We start from the raw sequence: 20555 nt of genomic DNA, 5'->3' as shown, positions 1-20555 counted from the left end.
AGGCCCCTGAGCTGGGCCTCTTCTGGTACAGGGACCGGGAGCAGTGAGGAGAGGAACCGTGGCCTCATCTCCAAGGAAGGCAGAGAGGTCTGCGGGGCGGCCCCGGGGACCTCCCACTCTTGGACCCCTCCTGACTCCCTCTACCTCAGAAGGACCACGAGAGCAGCTGGTCCAGGAAAAAGGACGTTTTATTTCCATAAATACTCCTGCTCTCACTCACACACTGACCCCACTTCTGCCCATGGACAGATGGATGGACAAAGCCCAATGAATGAAAGAGACACACTGAGAACTCCAGTGCAGGACCTCCCTTGGCCAGGGGCCTGGGAGCCCCCAGCTGGGGCCACCTGTCTCTCCCACAGTCCCCCCGGAGGCCTGACAGCAAAGGGGCCAGGAGAGTGGAGTGAGACCCCCCAAGGAGGAGCGGGGGAGAGGTGGGGCTCCCCTCACTGGGCCCCCTGAGACGGTGACCACAGGGCCACGCAGAGAGAAAAGCTAAGAGAGTCAAACCACACACCCGAGAGTGCAAAGAGCTGGGGGTGCAGGCGTCACCCCCGCCAGTCACCTGGTTCCTATGGAGGAGGCCTGAGCTGGTCCCGGCTCCAGCACGGCCCCAAGTTATGGCTGGGCCTTCCCATAAGGCATAAGAGACAGGCAGGGATGACCCCTCCCCAGGCTGGGGTTGGGGCCGGGCCTGAGGTCCTGGCCCTTGCCCGACAGCCACGCTTCTCCCCCACGACCCCAAGTCCTTCCAGGGCCCATGTGCAGCACTTCCCTGCTCCAGCCTCCCACGTGTGATGGAAGGTCCCCACCAGTGCAAACCTAGCCTCCTGCTGGGTTCAGCTCAACAGGGGAGAGGGCAAGGAAGGAGGGGGCCACGGGGGGGAGGGGAGAAGCACCAGACCCAGGGGAATATGGCCGTGGGAAGCCAGGCTCAGTGGCGGCCAGTCCCGTTGGCCCTCCTCTCCCCAGCCCCTCTCTGTTCTAGAGGCTCCCCCAGGTCTCCGGTGGGGGGAACCGGTCCACATCCCCCATCTCATTGTAGGTCTGGTCGCCCATGGTGAAGAGCAGCTTGTAGCGGAGACGAACCTTCTCCTGAGGCAGATATGGTAAAGGCAGAAGGGTCGGACGGGGAAAAGAGGCTGCCCCACCCCACAGCGGGACCCTGTCACAGCCGGGCCCCTCACCTTCTGGGGGTTGGCAAGGAGCAGGACCTGGGTGATGGCCGAGGGGTGGACGATGGGGTTAAATGCTGGCAGCTCGGTGCCTGAGGGCGGCTGCAGCTTCACCTTCATGATCTGCGGACAGGAGGGCAGGATGGGGCACAGCTAGCCCTGGCTTCTCGTCCCCGGTCCCTGAGGGACAAGGCCCAGCCTCCTGCCAGCTCCTCCTCTGGGGGCCCTTCTACCCCCCAACTCCCCAAGGAGAGAGAGACAGAGAGACGGAGACAGAGACCCTACCCCTGCCCTGGAGAGCTGGCTCCCCGTCCAGCCCCGTCGCCCTGCCTTGAGGAGGGGGGTGTGCCCGCGTCACCTTGGGGACAGCTGACTGGAAAACAATGTTGCGGACGGGCTGGGGGGCGGTGCTCAGCATGGAAACCACCACCACCAGCACGTCGGAGCGCCCGGGCAGTGGGTCTCGGGCGAAGTGGAAGAGGACCCGGAAGCCATGTTGGTCATACACGGTCACCGGCAAGATGCTGCCTGGCGGAGGAAAAGGGGAGAGGGCGATGCTGGGGGCGGGGGGTGGGTGCCAAGCCTGAGCCCAAGCACCTCCGACCAGCTCCCCACACCCGCTGACCCCAGGCACTCGCTGCCCTGCCGGGGGTGAATGAACAGACCCAGACCCAGGCTGCTGCCTTGACCGTGGGCAGCAGTGCGGTCAGGGGTACAGGCCGGGGCTCAGACGGGCAGGTGGACTCCTAGCGTGATGGTGAAGGCAGAATGGCCACCCTGGAGCTGAGTCCCGGCCGGGCTCCCCGCGTGCCGCGCGGCTGCTCCCCGAGCGCTCGAGTGAGGGGCTGTGCGCGAGCTTCACTCACGCTCTCACCGCGCGACCCTGCTACAGCCACTTTGCTTCTCTGAGCTCAGGGTCCTCCATACTGCTAAGACGGTGGCAGCACTGCCTAGCTCCTGGGGACGCCAAGGGGGGGGCACCGTCGTCACAGCGAGCTCACAAGCTGGACGGCGCCGAGAAGACTGGCCCGGCTTCGTCCGTCTGCTCACAGCCCAGTGCCGTGAGCGGCCCTTTTGCTCCTGGGCAGGAGAGGCCTAGGCTGGGACCTCAATCTTTATCCTGGTTAGGTTTTATGATCTTGGGGAGCCCCACAAACCTCCCCTGTCCTGGCCCTGCCTTCCCGGGGAGGGGCGCAGGGGCCATCCATGAGAAGTCCTCTTGCCTGAGTCACCCTGGAGTTCAGAACACAGTTTTGTGACACTCTGGGACCAGTGAGAAAACTGAGTCCTGGGAAGAGGAAGGGTCTTGCCCAGAGCCCCCCACTGAGTCGGGCGGGGCTGGGAGGGGAGCCCTGCCTTCCCACCTGCTGCCCCAGATCCAGCTCCTGACAGCAGGCAAGGCGGGTGGGGCCGCGAGCTGACCCAGCCCAGACGGTACCTGCTGTGCCCCCGCCACACTCACTGGGTTTGATGGACTCCAGAGGCACAGTGATGTTGGCCAGCGAGAGCTCCGTCGGTGTGGGCTGCTGCAGGGGCCCAGGGGGCTCGGGGGACACGGTGTGGAGGAGGCTGGTGGCGCCGGAGCTGGACAAGCGGCAGCTGCTCTGATTCTGCAGGTCCCGGAGTGTCAGCCGGGGGGCTGGCTGCTGCTTCTCCCTTATTGGAGGGCGCGGTGCATTGAGAGGTGAAGCTTTGGTGGCCAGGAGATGAGGGGCACAGGAAAGGCTGGGCTTCCTGGCTGTCCCTGCGGCTGGCTCAGACACCCCGTCTCTCTGGCCTTGGTCTCCTCACCTTGGAACGGGCAGCTCTTGCTCACCCCACCCACTCGGGGTCAATGCCCTCGTCCCTGGCAGCCCTCTGGGCCTCCAGTCTTTGTCAAGTGCTGGCAGGCCAGGCCTAGGGGAGGGCGTGTGAGTGGGGCACGGTCTCCTATCTCTCATACTCTCCACGCCCTGTTGGATGGGCCCTGTGCCTGCTGTGGTCACTGCTGTGTCCCTCGAGCCCAGGACAGCACTTGGCACACGGTGGTGCTCTGGCAGTGCTGCTCATGGGACAAACGAGCACGGGGCCTCTCCCTGATGGGCCTGGGGCAGGGGCAGGGGCAGGGTCCGGGTAGGGCGTGCCCTCACCACCGCACTTGCTGGGACTCCGGGGGCAGCGACTGCTGCAGGAGGGTCTTCCCCAGGACGTCCAAGTCATCCAGACCACTGCTCGTGGGCAGGGACGTCTGTGCCGGGGGCCGACTGTCCACGTTGGGGGCCGGAGCAGGGTGGGGGGGCTCAGTGCCATCAGACGACTGTCGGGCATACAAAGGATGCGGGTGGCTGAGGCTGTGCTGAGAAGGCGTCAGGTCACCTGGCACTGCCCTGAGGCCCCTGCCCCTCCCGGCAGGAGATATCTGGGGAAGCAGCAGCAGGGTTGCGGACAACGTTCCCGCCGGCCTGCGCCCCTCTCACCCCAAGGACACTGGTGGGCCAGGCCTGGTCTGGGATTCTACTCAAGAAACCATCCCGTTCCAGGGAACTCGGAGTCACCCTCAGAGAAAAGGAACGGGGAACCCCCATCTCAACCCAAGGGAAACCCAAGACTGAGACATGCAGGGAAAAGCGCTGTGAGGGGAGGCCCGCCCACCCTCCTCGCTCCTGGGATGGGTGCCTCCGCCCCCGGGCCGCCCCTTCCCCCGGCCCTCCTGCCCACCCGGCCCTCACTGCCCCACAGGCTGCCTGTCCCAGCTGCTCTGCCCCTGGGATGGGCCCCTCCTACCTGGAAGCTGTTCCACCCAGCAGCATCCAAGCCTGGGCCTGAAGCGGGTGTGGGGTCGCTGAGGCCTGCAGGAAAGCAAGACCGAGGTAAAGCGGCTGGATTCGTGAGCAGAGGCAAGAGAGCCGGGCGACTATGTGCTGAGTCAGGGTTCCCTGATTTCTACCCTCCCCCTGCACCCCCACCTCCGAGAGGCTCAGCTCGAAGGGGACACGCCCCCCCGCCCCCACAGAGGGAACTAGCCACAGAGCAGAAGTAGAAACCAAAGACCCCAGGAGCCCATTCCCTGGGCCCAAACACGCTTCCTCTCTTGCCACTCAGAAGCCAACTCAACTACTGAGGTCAGGACTTTCACCTTCGTTCATCATCGGGCAGCTGGGAGCCAGCGGGAAGGGGTGGGGGTGGGAAGAGGGCGTGGGAGACACCACGTAAGGTCCGTAACCTCAGATCCAGGCAGGCAGGGGTCAGCATCCTGTGCCCATCCAAGCTGGAGGGACACCCTCTGAGCGTCACAAGGGCGCTATCGTGCAGTGAACAGGGCCCTGGGCCCAGGCCCGGCCCAGAATCTGAGCAACCGGGGGCAAGGTGCCGGCTGGGCCGCAGGGCCCGAGCACACCATGCGGATGGCCTGGGCAGACTCTAAAGACCCTGTCGGCCCTGGCACGTGCCAAGGTTGGCTGACTGGTGCAAAGGAGGGTGGTGGCCCTTCTGGAAAGGGCCTGCTCATCGCCTGCTGGTTGGTAGAGGGCAACAGGTCACCAGCCAGTTTGACCTCTGCCCGCCCTGAAGCACACTCCCAGCCAAGTTCACCCCGGTTTTTAAAGAGAAGCCAAGTTATCCTGTTTGTAGCAAAGCCTGAATAAGTGAGGTCCAGCCTGACAGGCAAGGGTGAGGCACGGGAGGCTGCAACTGCTGGGTCTCCACCTCTGGACATGCCTCTCTGACTGAGACCAGGGACGACAAAGCTGAGGCCGCTAACGGCCCCGGGTCAGGCACTGCAGACATGGGTCTCAGTCTTCACACAGCCTTACAAGGTGGGTGTGGGGTTCTCACGCCTCCTTTAGGGATGAGGAGACGGGCGCTCCGAGGGGCTAAGTAACCTGCCCACAGTCACACAGCTGCAAAGCGGCAGAGCCTGGACTTGCACAGAGCAAGGCCTAATTACTGGAGCTCAAACACAGCTCTGCCACCCACCCGTGCGACCTTGGGCTCGTGGCAACCTTCCTGTGCCTCGTCTGTAAGACGAGACAACAGGAGCATTTGCATCAGAGGACTACTGTCGCTACTGAATGAGACAATTCCCACGCGGCGCCTGCCCAGCGCTGGGACGCCCTCTCTGGCAGACGGGAAGTGCGTCTTGCTCACCCCACCCCTCCCCGCCCGCTTCCTGCCCCAGACAACTGTGGAGGATGAGCCCCCTTTGTGGTCCCAAGGCTTCCTCCACTCCCCCGAGCGGGGAGCTGGGTGGCTGCTGCCCTGCCACTTCTGGTTCTGATTCCCACATTTTCTTTGCTTTGAGTAGCAACCAGAGGAAGCTGGAGGCTCACGGCTCTGCTGCAGCGACCGGGGGACAGGAAGTGCAAAGCGCACGGTGCCTCGCTGGGGGCTGGGCCTCCCGCTCCCGCTGCCCGGGTCAGGGAGCTGCCGCCTGGCGCGGGCTCTGCTGGGGAAGACGAGCCCGTGTGTGCTTTGTGGTCACTGGCCCATCTTGACCTCTCAGGCAGGGCCAGGGTCCTCTCTCCCTGAGTCACCCCTGGCTCTGAATGAAGAGGGGGCAGGTGGGTGGGACTCCTCAGCAAGGCCCCGGACACCCTGTGGTTGGGGCCTCCTCGGGGGGTGCTGGCTGACGGGCCCGCACAGGGGAACTTGATCTGGTCCACCGACCTCCTTGTCTCCCGATCGTCACTCCGGGCCCTCACTTCCCGTTCCCGGCTGACGAGCTGAGTCAGAGCAGCTATGAGTGAGGCTTCAGAATCTGAGGGCCTCGTGCAAAGCCTGGTGCCCCGTCGGGCAAGTCACTCAGCCTTTCTAAGCTTTGCTCTGGCATCTGTAGACCAGGGACGTTGACAGCACTGTCTTCTGGGCTGAGTGGAGGGTGAGCTAAGACACAGCAGCACTCGGTGGCCATGGTCAGGGGAGCCCCCACCGAGACCCCGGCACACCGTCGCTTCTCAGAGTCCGTCAGGTGCGGTTTTCACCTCAGAACTAACTCAGGAGAACACAGTCTGACTTGGCTTCCAAGTTATAGTTTCCCAACATATCCTCCGAGACTCCTCTGACAGGGCAAGGTCTCCCTGACACAGCCAGGTCTCCTCTGTTTCTTCACGACTTCGGGGCCCTTGTGAAGAGGCTGCTCTGAGGCTCTCCTGCTGCGACGCTCTCAGGGGCGCTGCTGCGCCTGAAAGCTGTAACTCTAAAACCGCTTGGACGGCCGGGCGCCCTCTGCTTCTTCCCCAGGGACGAGCCTGCTCCCCACTGGGCTCTGGGGCCCCGACCCCGCCGCAGTGAGTGCAGGCCTGGCCTGGGACCAGCGTGGCTCACAGAGTGCCTTGTGCTCCTGCACGGGCTTCCCTGGAGCTTCCAGAGTTCCCCACCTCTTTCTCTCAGTGGCGAGGAAATGAGGATTTGCCTGGGGAGCTCCCAATTCTAGGCTCTAACCTGCTACAGGGAAATCCCTTTGTTTTCCCTCAGGCTACCAGAGCCTAGGTGTGGCTGGCTTATCAAGAGGTGATGCCAACCTTACCGTTTTTAAAAAAAAAAATAAATAAATAAAAATAAATTTTTTTTTTTGGCTTCATTGGGTCTTTGTTACTGCGCTGTGCGCGTGGGCTTTCTCTGGTTGCGACGAGCAAGGGCTACTCTTTGTTGTGGTGCGCGGGCTTCTCACTGCGGTGGCTTCTCTTGTTGCAGAGCACGGGCTCTAGGCACGCGGGTTCAGTAGTTGCGGCATGCGGGCTCAGTAGTTGTGGCTCATGGGCTCTAGAGCACAGGCTCAGTAGTTGTGGTGCACGGGCTTAGTTGCTCTGTGGCACGTGGGATCTTCCCGGACCAGGGCTCAAACCCATGTCCCCTGAATTGGCAGGTGGATTCTTAACCACTGCGCCACAAGGGAAGTCCCACCAGCCTCACCCTTTGACTGTAGGACCTGGCACAAGCTCCTTCATTTCCCCGAGCCTCAGCTTCCTCAGCTGTGAAATGGGCCTGATGTGTCTCCCCCATCCTCCAGAGGACTCACAGGAGGAGGAGGAACACGCTGACCTGACTGCGCTCTGAAAGCTGCCTCGTGTGCTGGGGGCATCACCCCCCACCTGCAGCAGAGCCTGCCCTGCTCTGGGCCCCGCCCCTTCCTCACCCAGAGACATGAGCTCATCATCAAGTAGGGAAACTGAGGTGCTGGGCTGCTCCAGGCTGGCCTGGTCACCAGGGCGGGTGGGCGTGGCTGGGTCAGTGGTGCCCACCGGAGGGAGATCCAGACCTGAGAGGTCCAACAAGGCCGAGGTGCTCCCTGGGGTGGGAAAGGAGAGTCAGGCCAGCCTCGGGCAGAGCACACTCAAGAGTCCCTGGGGTCTGGGAGCAGCAAGCTTCCCCTCCTTGGCCCGAATCTGCTTGCCAGGCCTCTCCTTTGGCACATGGTGTCCCTTCCTCACAGAATGTACTTCCTTCTTCCCTCTCTCTTGGCCAATTGCCTCCCATCCTTTAAGGCCCCTCTTAGACTCTGATGTTTCTGTGTAGTACCCCACCCCCACCTCTCGCAAACAGGGCCAATTCTAACCTCTCCTGGGGGGCGGGCTGTCACTTTACCCTGAGTGGAGCCGAGCCTGTAATACTGATGTATCAAACCCTCCGTGCCCACTTCTGATAATTAAACTAGGCCTCGGGGGTGTGACCTAGCCCCACACAACAGGTGCCAGGCTCGCCAAATGAAAGAAAGGCCTTCCTTCTTCCGCCAGTCCTTGCCAAACCCTCGGCTCCCTCCCCTCCGACCCGCATCCAGACCTCCTCCCCCGCAGCTGCAGGCCTGGCACAGACTCCACCCCCAGCTCTCTCAGCAGGGGCCTCCCCCATCTTAAGGGGCCACCAAGCTCTGTGACCAGCACTCTAGCTGGGACCCCATGCCCCTCCGACTCGGGAGCCCTCCCAGATCTCCTGCCACCTCCTCACCAGGGATGGAGGCGGCTGTGGCATCACCGTTGACCTCCTCGCCCCGCACCAGCTGCTTGTACAGGTTGATGACCTGGGTGAGGTTGTCGTTAGCTTGCAGGATCTCCGCTGGAACAGGCAGGAGGGGAGAGGCCAGGCTGAAAGAATGTGGGGGCCTCCGGGGGAGGGGATGAGCACCCCATGGCCATCTCAAGCCTCATGGGAGGGGCCTGAGGGCAGCCCACCTCGACCCCTCAGTCTCAGGCCCTCTGCAACCTGCCCTCGCCCAGTCTCCTCCACGCTGCCCTGTGCCGGCCCCCAAACACACAGGCGTGCCCCGGCCTCCACGCGGGCTCTGCTGTCTGGAGACGCCTGGATCACTGCATGGCTTCACCCCTTCCTGCTTCAGGTCTTTATCCAATTCACCTCAGGGAGGCCCCCTCTAAGCCCCAGCCCACACCACCAGTCCCGCCTCTGTTTTTCTCCACGCCCGTCTGACAAACTGCCCCGCTCACACCCTTGCTTTACTGTCTGTCTCCTCTCATCAGGCTACAAGCTCCATGAGGATTTGGCTCTGTTGATTTTGATCACTGCCATACCCCCTGGGGCCCAGAACAGTGCCCGGCACAAACTAGGCCCTCATCGATGTTACCTCCTGGGGGCCAAGGCTTAGAGGGATCTGAGCAGCAAGCCTCTTGGGTGGGGACCAGGTGCCTGGCACATGGGAGGCACTCAGGGAACTCCTGATGAATGGAGGCTGAGACGGTACGTAGACTGCTGCCCGAGAGGCCCTGGCTGATGTGGTGGCACAAAACAAGGACGAGACCCTGATGTGTGGCCCTAGCAGGAGCCACGGGGCCCAGCTCTGGAAGCGCTCAGGCCTGAGGGATTTGCTCTAGGTTTTGAGCTCACCCTACTGGGGAGGCAGGGTCTGGAGGGAGAGAGCCTCCAGTCCACCCTGGCTCTGCCACTGTTCTGCTCTCTGATCTGGACAGGTCCCTTCCCTCCCTGAGCCCCAGTTGTGAATAGGGACAATTCTCCCTCCTGTGCAGCTTACGGGCAGTAAATAAGGTGTCTGCGAAGTGGCTTGACCCAAAGGGTCTCTAAAGCACATCAGCCCGTGATCTCTGCTTCCTTCTTCCTCAAAGTGGAGAAACCCAAGGTCACTGCTGGAGAAGGGGGCCCCCTGGTGGCAGCTCCTTCCAACTGCAGCTCACCTAAGGCCTCGTCATTGTCCTCCGTGTCGCTGGCCAGTCGGAAGAGCGTGGGCCGCAAGCGCTCACAGCGCTGGTACAGTTCCTGGGGGCAGCAGGGCGGGCAGGTCAGGGCCGGCGGGGGCCCTGCAATGTGTGGGGGGTGGGCGGGGCGGGCGCACCTTCATGAGGTCCTCACTGCTCTGGGCAGCCGCGCCGCCCTGGCTGTGGTTCATCACCATCTCCGTCAGCAGCTTCACGTTGTTGTTCACCTCCTCGATGGCGCTCACCCGCTTTGAGATCTTCTCCATTCGCTTCTGGTCCTGGGGAAGCATCGGCAAACGGCCCCAGAGCACCCGAGTCAGGCCTGGACCTGAGCCAGGCACTGTCCCACACCACCCTCTGCTGGGTGTGAGATCAGCCCCTGCTAAGAGCCCCTCGGGCCCAGGACAGGGCACTCTGGTCCAAGAAGCTCTTGACCAACCCTGTGTTGACTTCTTCTCATCTTGCCAACGTCCCCTGGACCCAGGCCTCGGCACCAGCCCATCAGAATCTCTAGGGGTGGCCCAGGAACCTGGGTTTCCAACACACTCACCAGGTGATTCTGGAGGGCCGGGAGCTAGATTTACACCTGTGGTTCTACATAACCCTCCCCCTCTCTGTGTTTGTCCCTTGAAAGGAGGTTCAGTACTTGAGAGTGAAAGGGGACCTTAGCGGTCACCAAGTACAGCTGAGAAACTAGTGCCGTGACCCCCTTGACAGGCCACTGCAGCAGTGACCCCGCTACCCCTCTCCCACTCTGCTCACCATGCATGCTCCTCCCTTGTGGAATGAAAGGTGGGTTTGTGCTGTGCCGTCTGATACAATCGCCCTCCTTGAGAGGAGCTGCCCTTCCTCTGGGCTGTCAGAGCACACAGCTTGCCCTAAGACAGCCCAGAGTGTCTGCCCTCTGGGTCTCTGGACTGCACTTTTTTGATGACATACCCTTATCAATAAAAAAGATTTCAGCATGCACACACAACACAGGTATACATACTTATAAAATACATGTATATTATTCTCTCTATATATATATGTATGTAAAATATACTATATTTTGAACATAGTAAGGCCTAATTTCCCTCTAACTTTTACAGAAGAGGTATTCAGCCTCACAGAAGCCAGTGCAGGTCTGCTGGGAAATGCTTCCTTCCACACGCTGACCCTGGCTCTGCCCGCAGGGTCCCCCGACTCGGTCAGCTCTTTCTCTGCTGTCACAGCCCTTTAGCTGGGCCACTGCGCACATGTACACACGACCTCCCTCAGTGGCCCAGCTCAAGGTCCCATCCCGCCACCTCCTTGCATTCTGGCCTTGGCCATCACCTCCTGCACCATCTCCTTGATGAGTCTGTTGGCTGCTCGGAGGTCCTCGGGGTGGGAGCTCTTCAGCAGGCGGGCCAGCATCTGTGGAGACAGAGGGACATGGCTGTGACAGCAGTCCCTGGGCCTGGGGTCCCGCGCTGGCTCCTTTTCCTGGTGGTAGGATGTGAATAAGTTACTAAGCTCTCCATGAGATGGCAAGGATCTACTGACACCTTACGGGGTGGCCGTGGGACAAGTGACACACTGCATGTAAGTGCTCTCCGCAGCGCCCGGCAGAAATAAGCTTTCCACAAATGGTGCGAAACATTACATTACTATTGCTAGAGAATCATTCTGGAAGGATGTACAGGAAACTCAACGTTTACCCCCTGGGACTAGACCGGGTAGAAGAGGAGCTTTTACTTTTTATCTTACCCCCCGTGCTGTTTAAGTTCTTGCCCATGACCACATGCTTCTTTAACAAAAAGCTAGTAAAATCATTGTTGAGGTCACAGACGTAGAGACAGGCGAGCTCCTTCCTGATCAACCTATGAAATGCCCTCAAACCAACCCCAGGGCCACCAGCCTCAGGCCTCCGTCTACTAAGTGAAGGGCACTGCGCGGGCAGCACTCAGCATGTGTAAGGGCTCAACACCTGGCACCCGTCACCCAGCACGGCGGCCGTGCTCAGCGTAGCCTCTGCTCCAGGGACAGGGACGCCAGGGGCTGGAACCCGCTGACCCCCAGCGGGCCTGGAGTCCTCATCTGGCCCTCCCTGAAGCCTCACCTTGGATTTCTCCTCGTCTTCAAAGATCACATTCTTGGGCCGTGGCGGAGGAAGGGGAAAGGTGGCATCATCTGGAAGCTTGGGGTCGGCCTTCACAATCCCTGCGGCAGACGGCGGTGGGGAGACTGTCTCGGGGGCTGGGGCAGAGGGGAGGGGGAACGGGGGCAGGCAAGGGTAGGATGGAAGGTGGAGGGCAGGCTTTCTCCAGCATGCTGGCGCTGTGCTTTGGGGGGTCAGGGCCTGCTCCTGAACTACCATGTCAAACAGTATGTGTGTGGGGTCGGGGGCAGTTAGAAACCTGTCTTTTGAGGCCGTACCATGGGGACCAGTCTCTGACTCAACCCCATCTTTTCTCCATCCAAGCTGGCCTCAGGCAGAACCATAAAGAGGCCCCGCTGGCTGTACGTTCTTCCGAAGTTAAAGGGCAGACCTAGGACCTTGCTGTCAGAGGCCCTGAAGCTGCCAGAGCCCCAGGGAGGAGGTGGTCACACCCCACCTCTGGTGCCTCACCCTGCTTCTTCAGCATCTGGTAGGCCTCTGCGATCTTCACCTCCTCAGGGAGGCCGACCGTCCAGCTGTAGAGAAGCTCCAAGATCTTGTTCTTCACCTTCTCTGACGTCCGCGAGCCCAGGTACTTCGGGGACGGAAGGGAGAGGAGGCTTTGACGTTGCCCGGCCCCACTCACTGTAACCCCAACCGCAGCCTAAGCCTGGCTGCCTCCCCAGGACTCCTTCAGAAACCTCAGCCTACACGACCCTCCCCCTGACCAGCCTGAGCTCACCTCCTAGCCCTGCTGCTCACTAGCTGTGCCAGCCCTGGGCGTCCCCGTGCCCCGCCTGTTAAGTGGGGATGACAGCAGTAGCGCCGTGCTGGCGATGCACAGCTGACACAGGTAAGGCCCAGAGCCTGGCACCTGCTCTCGGGCAGCTCGTGGAAACCTTAACTGTGACCTCAGGAAGGAGGAGCCACTAGGCTCCGGGCGACCAGGGAAGGAGCAGGAGTGGAACCGCTCGGCCCTGGGCTCCATTCAGTCTCCCAGCAGCAAACTCGGCAGAGGGAACCGGCTCTCACTCCGGTCATCTCCTGAGAAGAGCTGCTGGGTCATTTAGCTACTCTGGTCCAGGGATGGCTCTGAGCAAGGATGGGCGAAGGGCTGGGCTCTCACCCAAGGGGCATCAAACATGTTCCTGCCCTAGGGGAGGACTCCTCAGGCCCATCAGAGGCTCTGTCACTCGTTTGGGGCCTCAGCATCCAAGGTCTCAAGGAGGCCACTTTTGTGAGGTGGAGACAGGGAGACCCTCCATTAGACACCTAGGTGGGGTGCTGCGGCCAGGTCTGCAGGGAGAGATCTCAGAGCCCGAGCAGCCCGCGCTGGGGAGGCTGTTCTGTGTTCACTGCAAGCATGCCTCCCTAAGTGCCAAGTAGCTCCAGAGCTGGCCGGCCACCAGGCAGCCTGGAAGCATTCTTCCTGGAAACCCAGCTGTCCCGGACTCAGCTGTGAAGGGAACCCTGAGAAAGAGTCTGTGTTTGTGTCGGGTCAGGATGAGGCCAGTCACCCCTCCTCAGCCGCCATCTGAGAGCGCAGGTCTGAGCGTGCGCCGGGAGCACCCACCTTGGGAGACACGACCTTGATGAGCTCGTTGAGGAAGCGGAACTTGCCCACCTCGTCGTGGAACCTCTTGCCGCAGCTCTTCATGCATGTTTCCAGCACCTGGGGGGGTGGTGTGAGGTGCGGGGACCCCCAGGGAGGATCAGAGGAGGTACCCTCCCTCCCATGCCTCAGCCAGGGCCCAAAAGCCCAGGGACCGGCAGTGAGAAGGGGAAAAATGACTCCTGAGAAAAAGAGGATTCTGAAGTTCAGAGACTCCCTGAGATTGATCACCACCCTCTGGGGGACAGGGCTGGGCCACCCCGAGAGCCTGGCGATGCCCAACTCGCAGCACTGACTCAGTCCCTCCAGGGCTCGGCCACATCTGAGGACCACTTGTCAATTACTTTCTTACTATTTTCCTTTGATGATTTTTTGAAACGTAAATAGGCACCATCAAATTCGGCCTTATCCTAAGCTAGATGTATGTGAAATCAGAGGACTAATATGTATTTCAGGGAAAAAAAACCCACCCAAACCCTAACACGTTAAAACAAATACATACCTATTGAAAAGAAAACTGTTTACCTCCCGCCATCTAAAACCAGCTTTGCTGTACGATTTGTTGCTAGCTGGCCCATGCTTGGGGACCACAACAGTGCACCCCCTGCTCTTCTGCTACCGGCTCAGCTTTGAAACCTCTGGCCTGAGGCCAGTTGTCACCCCTTGCGCCCCTGTGCCGTCCTGTGCCTGGAGGCCATCGATGGGCTGGCCTGGCCTGGCCCCGTAATGCATCTATAAACACGAGGATTCCTGGATGCATATGCTATAGGGCTTCTGGTCGGTGGGTCTGGGGTGGGGCCCTGATCAGCCTCCTGAAGCTCTGAGGCACAGCTGGAGCTGGGAACCCCCGCGGTGAACGACCTAGGGCTTCCTCCCCACGAGAAGCCTAACTGTGCAGGGTCTGGGGTGGGAGGCCAGCCCACTGGTTCACTGGTTGCCATGCGACCATCAGGGGCTGGGCCACACGCCCATTCAAGGCCATCTGGGCACAACTCCCTTGGGCTCCAAAGAAGAACCTGGGGGCTTCCCTGGTGGTGCAGTGGTTAAGAATCCACCTGCCAATGCACGGGACACGGGTTTGAGCCCTGGTCCAGGAAGATCCCACATGCTGCGGAGCAACTAAGCCTGTGCGCCACAACTACTGAGCCTGCGTGCCACAACTACTGAAGCCTGTGCGCCTAGAGCCCGAGCTTGGCAACAATAGAAGCCACTGCAATGAGAAGCCCACGCACCACAACAAAGAGTAGCCCCCGCTCACCACAACTAGAGAAAGCCCACATGCAGCAACCGAAGACCCAACAACGAAGAGCCAATGCAGCCAAAAATAAATAAATAAATAAACATATATATATATATATATATATATATATATAAAGAAGAAGTTGGGACCCCAATAACCTCAGTCTTGGGCCCCCTCCCCCCCAGCGCCACCCACATGGTCAGGGGACAGATGGCACTGTGCTTCCCCTTCTCCTCACCGTCAGGGCCTGGATCGCCTCCCACTCCTGCGGGGACTGGATCTTGTGGGCCAACAGCCGGGTGGCAAGTGGAGGCCTGGATGAGAGGAACAGCAAAGGGCCAGACTAACCACAGAGCCCCGGGCACCCCAGGGAGGGCGGCCACACTTCCCCGCTGGAACTGCAGCCGGCATGGCTTCTCCAGCACACATGCAAAGGCCCAGCTCCCTCTCCAGATTGGGGCTGGAGACTGTGGCACAAGAGGGCAGGACAAGGTAGGGAGCGCAGGCCGGGGACCTTTGAAAGGCGTGAGCTCAGCCCGTTGGCCGGCTTTACTGAGAACCATGACCTGCCGTGTCCTTGGCTGGCCGTAGGGACAAGTACGGAGAGATGCCTGCAGCCTTCAAGGGCCCAGCCTGGGAGCAGAACATGACAATGTGCACAGAATATTCTGCTGGGAGAAGTCACGGTAGCAATGGTGACATCATCTACCAGATCATGAAAGGCCTGTCACCAGTGACAATAACAGCTAACACATACGGAGCATTTACAACGTGCGAGGCACCACACGTCCATTTTCCTGCCTAACCTCCATAAGAGCCCCCCGAGGTAGGCAGCACTATCACCTCCACTTTACAGTCTCAGAAACGGGGGCTCAGAGGCATCTAGTTACTCATCCAGGCGTCTCAGCTAACAGAAGGGATGGGACTCTCACCTGAGCAGCTGGACTGGGGAGCACACACGTCACGCTGTCTGTACGGCATCCCGAGTGGAGCGTCTATGCTCATGGGGTGCGGCGGAAGCGAAGCACACTGAGCTGTGCTCCCCAAACTTCAGTGCCACCTGGGCAGCCTGCTAACAACGTCCCCCCCAAGCTCCCTGCCAGGCAGTCTAGTCCAACTCTGGGCGCAGCCCACAAATGGACATTTTTGACAAACATACCGGGTGATCCTAATGCAGATGGTTCTGGTTCTTCCTTGAGCAAAGGGCCTGCTGGCACCTCCCAGCTGGGTGGGGAGCACGCAGTTCTCTGGGAGGCCCTCCCCAACAAAGCATGGGTGTGGGTCAGGCAGCCCTGGGCTTCATCAAGCCCGGGACTACCTCCTCCTCTCTATGAGACCTTGGGGCAACTGCTGAGCCCCCTGAGCCTCGGTTTCTTCACCTGTAAGATGGGTCCAGCAAGGCCCACCCCAGAGGGTCGCACACAGTGGCAATGAGTACAAAGTGCGCGCTGCCGTTGTTAACTTGGGAGCACTTGAGAATGGAAACTGGGTCTCAACTCATCCTCGTCTCTGCCCAAGGTCAGGGTCTGGAGTGTGCACGGCAGGTGCTGAGTATGTGAGTGAAAGACGGGGAAGCCACCTACCCCTCAAAGTCCTCGTTGAGCTGCTCGCAGAAGCCGTTGATGCTGGCCCAGTGCAGCTCCTTGTTCAGGGGGTTTGTGGCTCTGTCTGGAGAAGAGAGGGCCGGCGGCCTGGAGAAGGGATCCCTGCCTCCCCCACTCCCTGCCCTGGCGTATGGCTGAGCACGCGGAAAGGCCTCCCCTGGACTCCCTCCTCCTACGGCCCCAAGACCCCAACACTGACGTCCGTCAAGTCAATGCACAGATGAGCTGCCGTCTGCGGGCTTCTCCTCGCAGCTTCTCCCCGAAGGGCCCCACGTCTAGAGACTGTGTGTGCTCAGGGGTCGTTCCCCTCCCGCATTGCCCCAACCCCACCCCCTGCTGCTGTACGCCTGTCTGCACCTCCTCTGATTCTGCTCCTGAAGCGTCCCCATAATTCTCACGGCATTTACTCTCAGAGGAGATCCAGAGGTAAGGGAAAAAAGCAGTAGTTCCAACCTCAAGGAGCTTTGCAGCTGGGAAGTGGGCCAAGGTCAGCTGGGTTCTCAATAGAATGTGACAGAGGGAGGCAAAGGGGCCGTGGGAACCGGTAACTGGAGGAGGGGACTCAGGGGGGCCTGGAGCCAGGGGAGGCTGCCTGGAAGAGGCAACACAAGAAGCACCGCAGGGACTTAGCCAGGCTGGGGATGATGTGCCTCGGAACAGCTCCGGGGTTGCGGCTGAGAAGAGCTGTGATAACAGCTCCGGGCAGGGCAGGGCATGGGGGGCCTTGGGAAGGAGTGTGGCTCAGGTATCGCTTCCTCCTTCCCTAACAGCGCCGCCTGCCTGGGGCAGCACTGCCGAGGCAGCTCTCTGCTGTGTCCCCCAGACCCGACCTTCATCGTGGGCCCAAGTCTGCTACTGCACCGCATCCCAGCCACTTATGCACACGCCCGTGAACGCACACCCAGTAAATGAGTGAATGGATGTGGGCTCAGCTGCGGGCAGGCAGGGGGAGGTTCTGGGGGAATCCGAATCCAGGAGGAGGTAGTGGCCAAGAAAGGGCCAACAGGAAGGGGTGGTAAACAAGGCCAGACAGTACCCCCCGACCCCCAACATTGGTGAGACAACAGCTAAAAATAAACAACAAGGTCCTACTGTATAGCACAGGCAACTGTATTCAATATCCCGGGATAAACCATAATGGAAAAGAGTATAAAACAAGAATGTATATATGTGTAAAAGTGAGTCACTTTGCTGTATAGCAGCAATTAACATATTATAAATCAACTATATTTCAATAAATCTTTTTTAAAACCCCAACAATTAAGTAGGTCACTTAACTTCCCCAAACCTCCATTTCCCCATCTGTAAAGTTGGAGCAAAATAAGAAGTGATTTGGGATGATGGCATACTCTATCCAGAGTAAGGCATGGGGCAGCCAGAGCTGCATCTTCATCACCTCCCGACAGCCTATCTCCAAGTGTCACCCTGTGCTGGTCAGTTCTGCCCAAACCTGAGGACGGAGCCGAGGGTGTGGAGGGCACAGCCCAGGAGGTGGGACATGGAAGGATCTGTGGTCAGGAGGCGGCTGGGGACTTGGCCTGTGGTGCCTGCCTATTTGGGGCCCTGTGCTCTGGCGGGAGGCCTGGAGCCCTAGGATCCCAGTGCCTGGCAGCCAATCATTCAATTCATATTTATTCAATAAATATTCTGAGTGTGGGACCACAGCAGTGAACAAGACAAAATCCCTGCCCGCTTGGAGCTCACCGCCCAGCAAGAGAAACACTGACTACTCAGGTAAACAAACACAGGACACTGTACACTGTTGCAGAGTGCTATAAAGAAAAAGAGCATTAAAAAAAAAAACAGAAAGAAAGAAAGAAAACCAGAGCAGGGAGAAGGTATAAAGAAGTGTGTGTGGGGTGCTGCTTTCTGGGAGGGCTCTCAGAGGTACAGCTGAGCAGAGATTGGAAAGAAACATTTTCTCTGTGCATACAAATCTCTGTTCCAGGAGCCCTGCAGAGCCCACCAGTCCCTGGGAGAAATGAAGCCCCTGCTGACCACTCAGGAACACCAGAAACAGCTGCCCCCCATCTACTCTGCCTCCCAGCCTCCCAGCCCCCCAGTACAGCCAGAGGCTGCTTAGAAAACTAGGATGGGGCTGGATATTGCCTACTCAATGACATCCAGCCGGGGGACCCTAAAACAGGAAGTCCCTTAGAGTGTCAGAGACACGTGAGTCTGAGTGAGGACAGAGAAACTGGTTCTAGAGCCTGCTCCTAAGTCAGAAGCCAGTGAGGAAGAAGTAGTGGCATCATGAGACATCTTCTCTGCATCTGGTTCAGAGCGAGGGCCTCTGGGTCCCAGGAGATCTGACCAACCTCTCTGGCCCTGGCCCCCAACTCCCAGCCCTTTTACCTCTACCTGGGGGGGGGGGCAATTTCCCCAGCAGGCAGCAGGGTAGAACACACAGGGAAGGAGGGAATTGTTTCACAACAGGGCATGACTCCACCCTGTCACTCTACAGTGGTGACAATGTCATCAGTTACCCACCAAAAGCTACTCTTCACCTCCGGTCACTGCAAAGTAAGAGCTTACAATTTTGCTAGGGCACAAAGGGGAAGAAAAAGAGAAAACCACATCAGCTGCAATCTTATCAGAGTCTAGCCTCCTGCCAAACCTGAGTGACCTGACTCCTGTTTTTCAGATCAGACTCTTTGGCCCCTCAGAAAATCCCCACTGTTGCTAAACCTGACACTGTTCTGTAGCACCCACGGCTCAAGGCTTGCGGCCTGTCAGATCTGTCAGCCAGGGCCCTGCCCATCCCCCCTAAGTTACTGCTGAGACCTGGACACTTGTGGCCTTCCAGAACAGTCTCGTCGGCCGCCGCTGAGTGCTTCCTTTCCATGCCCTCCCCCTCCACTGGCCAGACTAACTCTGAAACATCCTTGGAGATGGTGTGCTTCTGGGGCCATCCTCAGCATTCAACTCTGCGCAAAGACTGGCTTAAAAGGGGCTGCTCATAAACCCAAATCATCCTGTGCAACTCCCTGGGGTGCCTGGAGTCAAGGGGCTGAGATGAAAGTAGACCCAGAGGACTCTCTGAGGCCCTGGTACAGATGTGACCTGAATGGGAGCAAAGACTTGGGAGGGAGCTGTCCCTAGTCCAGCGGGAAGCAAGCCGTGCTCTCAGGAGCAGAGTCCAGTAGTGGGTTATGAGAGCCGAGGATCTTCTGCAGCGTGGGACATGGAGGTCAGGTAGACTGTGTGAGGGCTAGTACACAAGCCTAAGTAGTAGGAACTCGTGTCTGAGGAGACACAGGAGGGGATGCAGGGCCCTCTGGAGAAAACTTAGCAAGGGCTAGGAAAGGAGTCTTTGGTGGGGGGTACAGAATCTCAAGGCCTGGACTGAGGGTAGTGATAGAGAACTTGAAATCACTTCTGGAGTCTGAGACAGGACCCTCCCAAGCCTGTGGGGTTTGGGGGTTTCTCACTATGTGGCCAGAGCGCGGAGAATTCGATGGGTTAGCGGGTCCTACCTTCCTGTGCGGGGGAACGAGCAAATCTGAGTTGCAAGCTCAAGAAAGGGATAGGAGAGAGTCACGCCATGCAGCGCCAGAGAGTGGAGAATTCGGGGCTCAAGGGGAGCCTGGTCCCTCGCTCCCGGGTGTGAGGTGCAGCTCTCGGGGCCGCTCGCTTGCTTCCTCCCGGAGTCCAGGGAATGACTTGGGTACCCGCTCCGCGGAAAAGTCTGGGCCCGAGGGATTTGGAGGCTGCTCTCTCTATCCCGGGGGTTCTGGGCGCAGAGCCGGGCGCAGCTCACTCCTCCCCGGGGGTCGCGGCCCAGGAATCGGAAGGGTGGGCGGCGCCCGCTCCCATCGCCGGTCCGCGCAGCTGGTGGGGTCTCCCTTAACCCCAGGGTCGGAGGTATGGGCTTGGGACACCGCCCCTACCGGGCCGGGGCAGGGCGTGAGGAGGGGGCGCCGCGTACCCCGCCCCCGCCGGGAAGGGGCCCGCCTAGTGCCCCCGGTTCCGGTTCCGGTCCGGCCCGCGCCCCTCCCGGGCACTCACTGATTCGCGCCTCCAGAGTCTCCGGCTCCATCGCAGGCTCCATCCGCCACGGGCCCCCAGCCTCGGCACCGCCCCCCGCCCCCCGGCGCTCTCGCGGGACTTCCTTGGCACCGCCCTCCGCAGATTAAAGGGGCAACGTCCGTCCCGACGCGCGGAGCCGACGGGCATTCGGCACCATAGAGACGCAAACGAACTCGCCTAGAGCGCCACCTGCTCTCCCAACCCCTCCTCCAAACGGCGTTAACATCGTGGGAGGGACTAGCCGCCTGCCTTGTTCACAGCGCTCTGGCTGGAAAAGTAGCCGAAGGACTCGGAGCTGAGGGTTGCACCATGGAAACCCTGCGGGACGCTCTATATCGTTCTGCGTCACGGCGATGTCTATGATCGCTTCCGGAAGAACTTTCCGCGGCCATGTTTTTGAGGGGCTCTGAGGTCACTTCCGTATCCCTGAGCGGATATTTCCGCTTAGATGCAAAAGTGGGAGGGTTCCTTAAAACGGCGATGACGTACGTTGGCCGTTTGAATGCTTACAGAGTTCCAAGTATTGTTTTAAGCACTTTTTATACATTTGTCTATTTACTCCTCACAACATGAACCAGGCAGTTTGTCTGAGATCACAAAAGTGGCAGAGCTGGAACCCTGTACTATCTCCTGCA

The 20555-nt window shown here is 59.8% G+C and overlaps 1 protein-coding gene across 8 annotated transcripts; it reads right to left on the bottom strand.

Annotated features, from left to right (window-relative positions):
- Positions 1-170: 170 nt before the first annotated feature.
- Positions 171-20328, bottom strand: GGA1 (golgi associated, gamma adaptin ear containing, ARF binding protein 1). Of its 8 annotated transcripts, none has more exons than XM_059082293.2 (17): positions 19900-20328; positions 15871-15955; positions 14526-14601; positions 13009-13107; positions 11907-12030; positions 11397-11497; positions 10631-10711; positions 9451-9591; positions 9293-9374; positions 8097-8204; positions 7288-7440; positions 3939-4003; positions 3305-3471; positions 2638-2831; positions 1534-1703; positions 1188-1298; positions 171-1095 (listed from the first exon to the last, which is right to left on the bottom strand). In XM_059082293.2, exons 1-17 carry the CDS (start codon positions 19940-19942, stop codon positions 985-987), a joined length of 1911 nt encoding a protein of 636 aa, XP_058938276.1. In that variant the 5' UTR covers positions 19943-20328; the 3' UTR covers positions 171-984. The 8 variants fall into 8 exon arrangements, with proteins under 8 accessions (XP_058938276.1, XP_066866252.1, XP_066866257.1 ...); XM_067010151.1 differs by having other exon boundaries at positions 3305-3573; positions 19900-20250; XM_067010156.1 differs by lacking the exon at positions 19900-20328 and adding an exon at positions 19368-19853.
- Between the last annotated feature and the right edge of the window lie 227 nt (positions 20329-20555).

The sequence above is a fragment of the Kogia breviceps genome, chromosome 12 (assembly GCF_026419965.1).
Source record: "Kogia breviceps isolate mKogBre1 chromosome 12, mKogBre1 haplotype 1, whole genome shotgun sequence".
Classification (NCBI taxonomy): domain Eukaryota; kingdom Metazoa; phylum Chordata; class Mammalia; order Artiodactyla; family Physeteridae; genus Kogia; species Kogia breviceps.
Note: the sequence above shows the minus strand (reverse complement) of the source record. Positions and strands in the feature narration are given on the sequence as shown.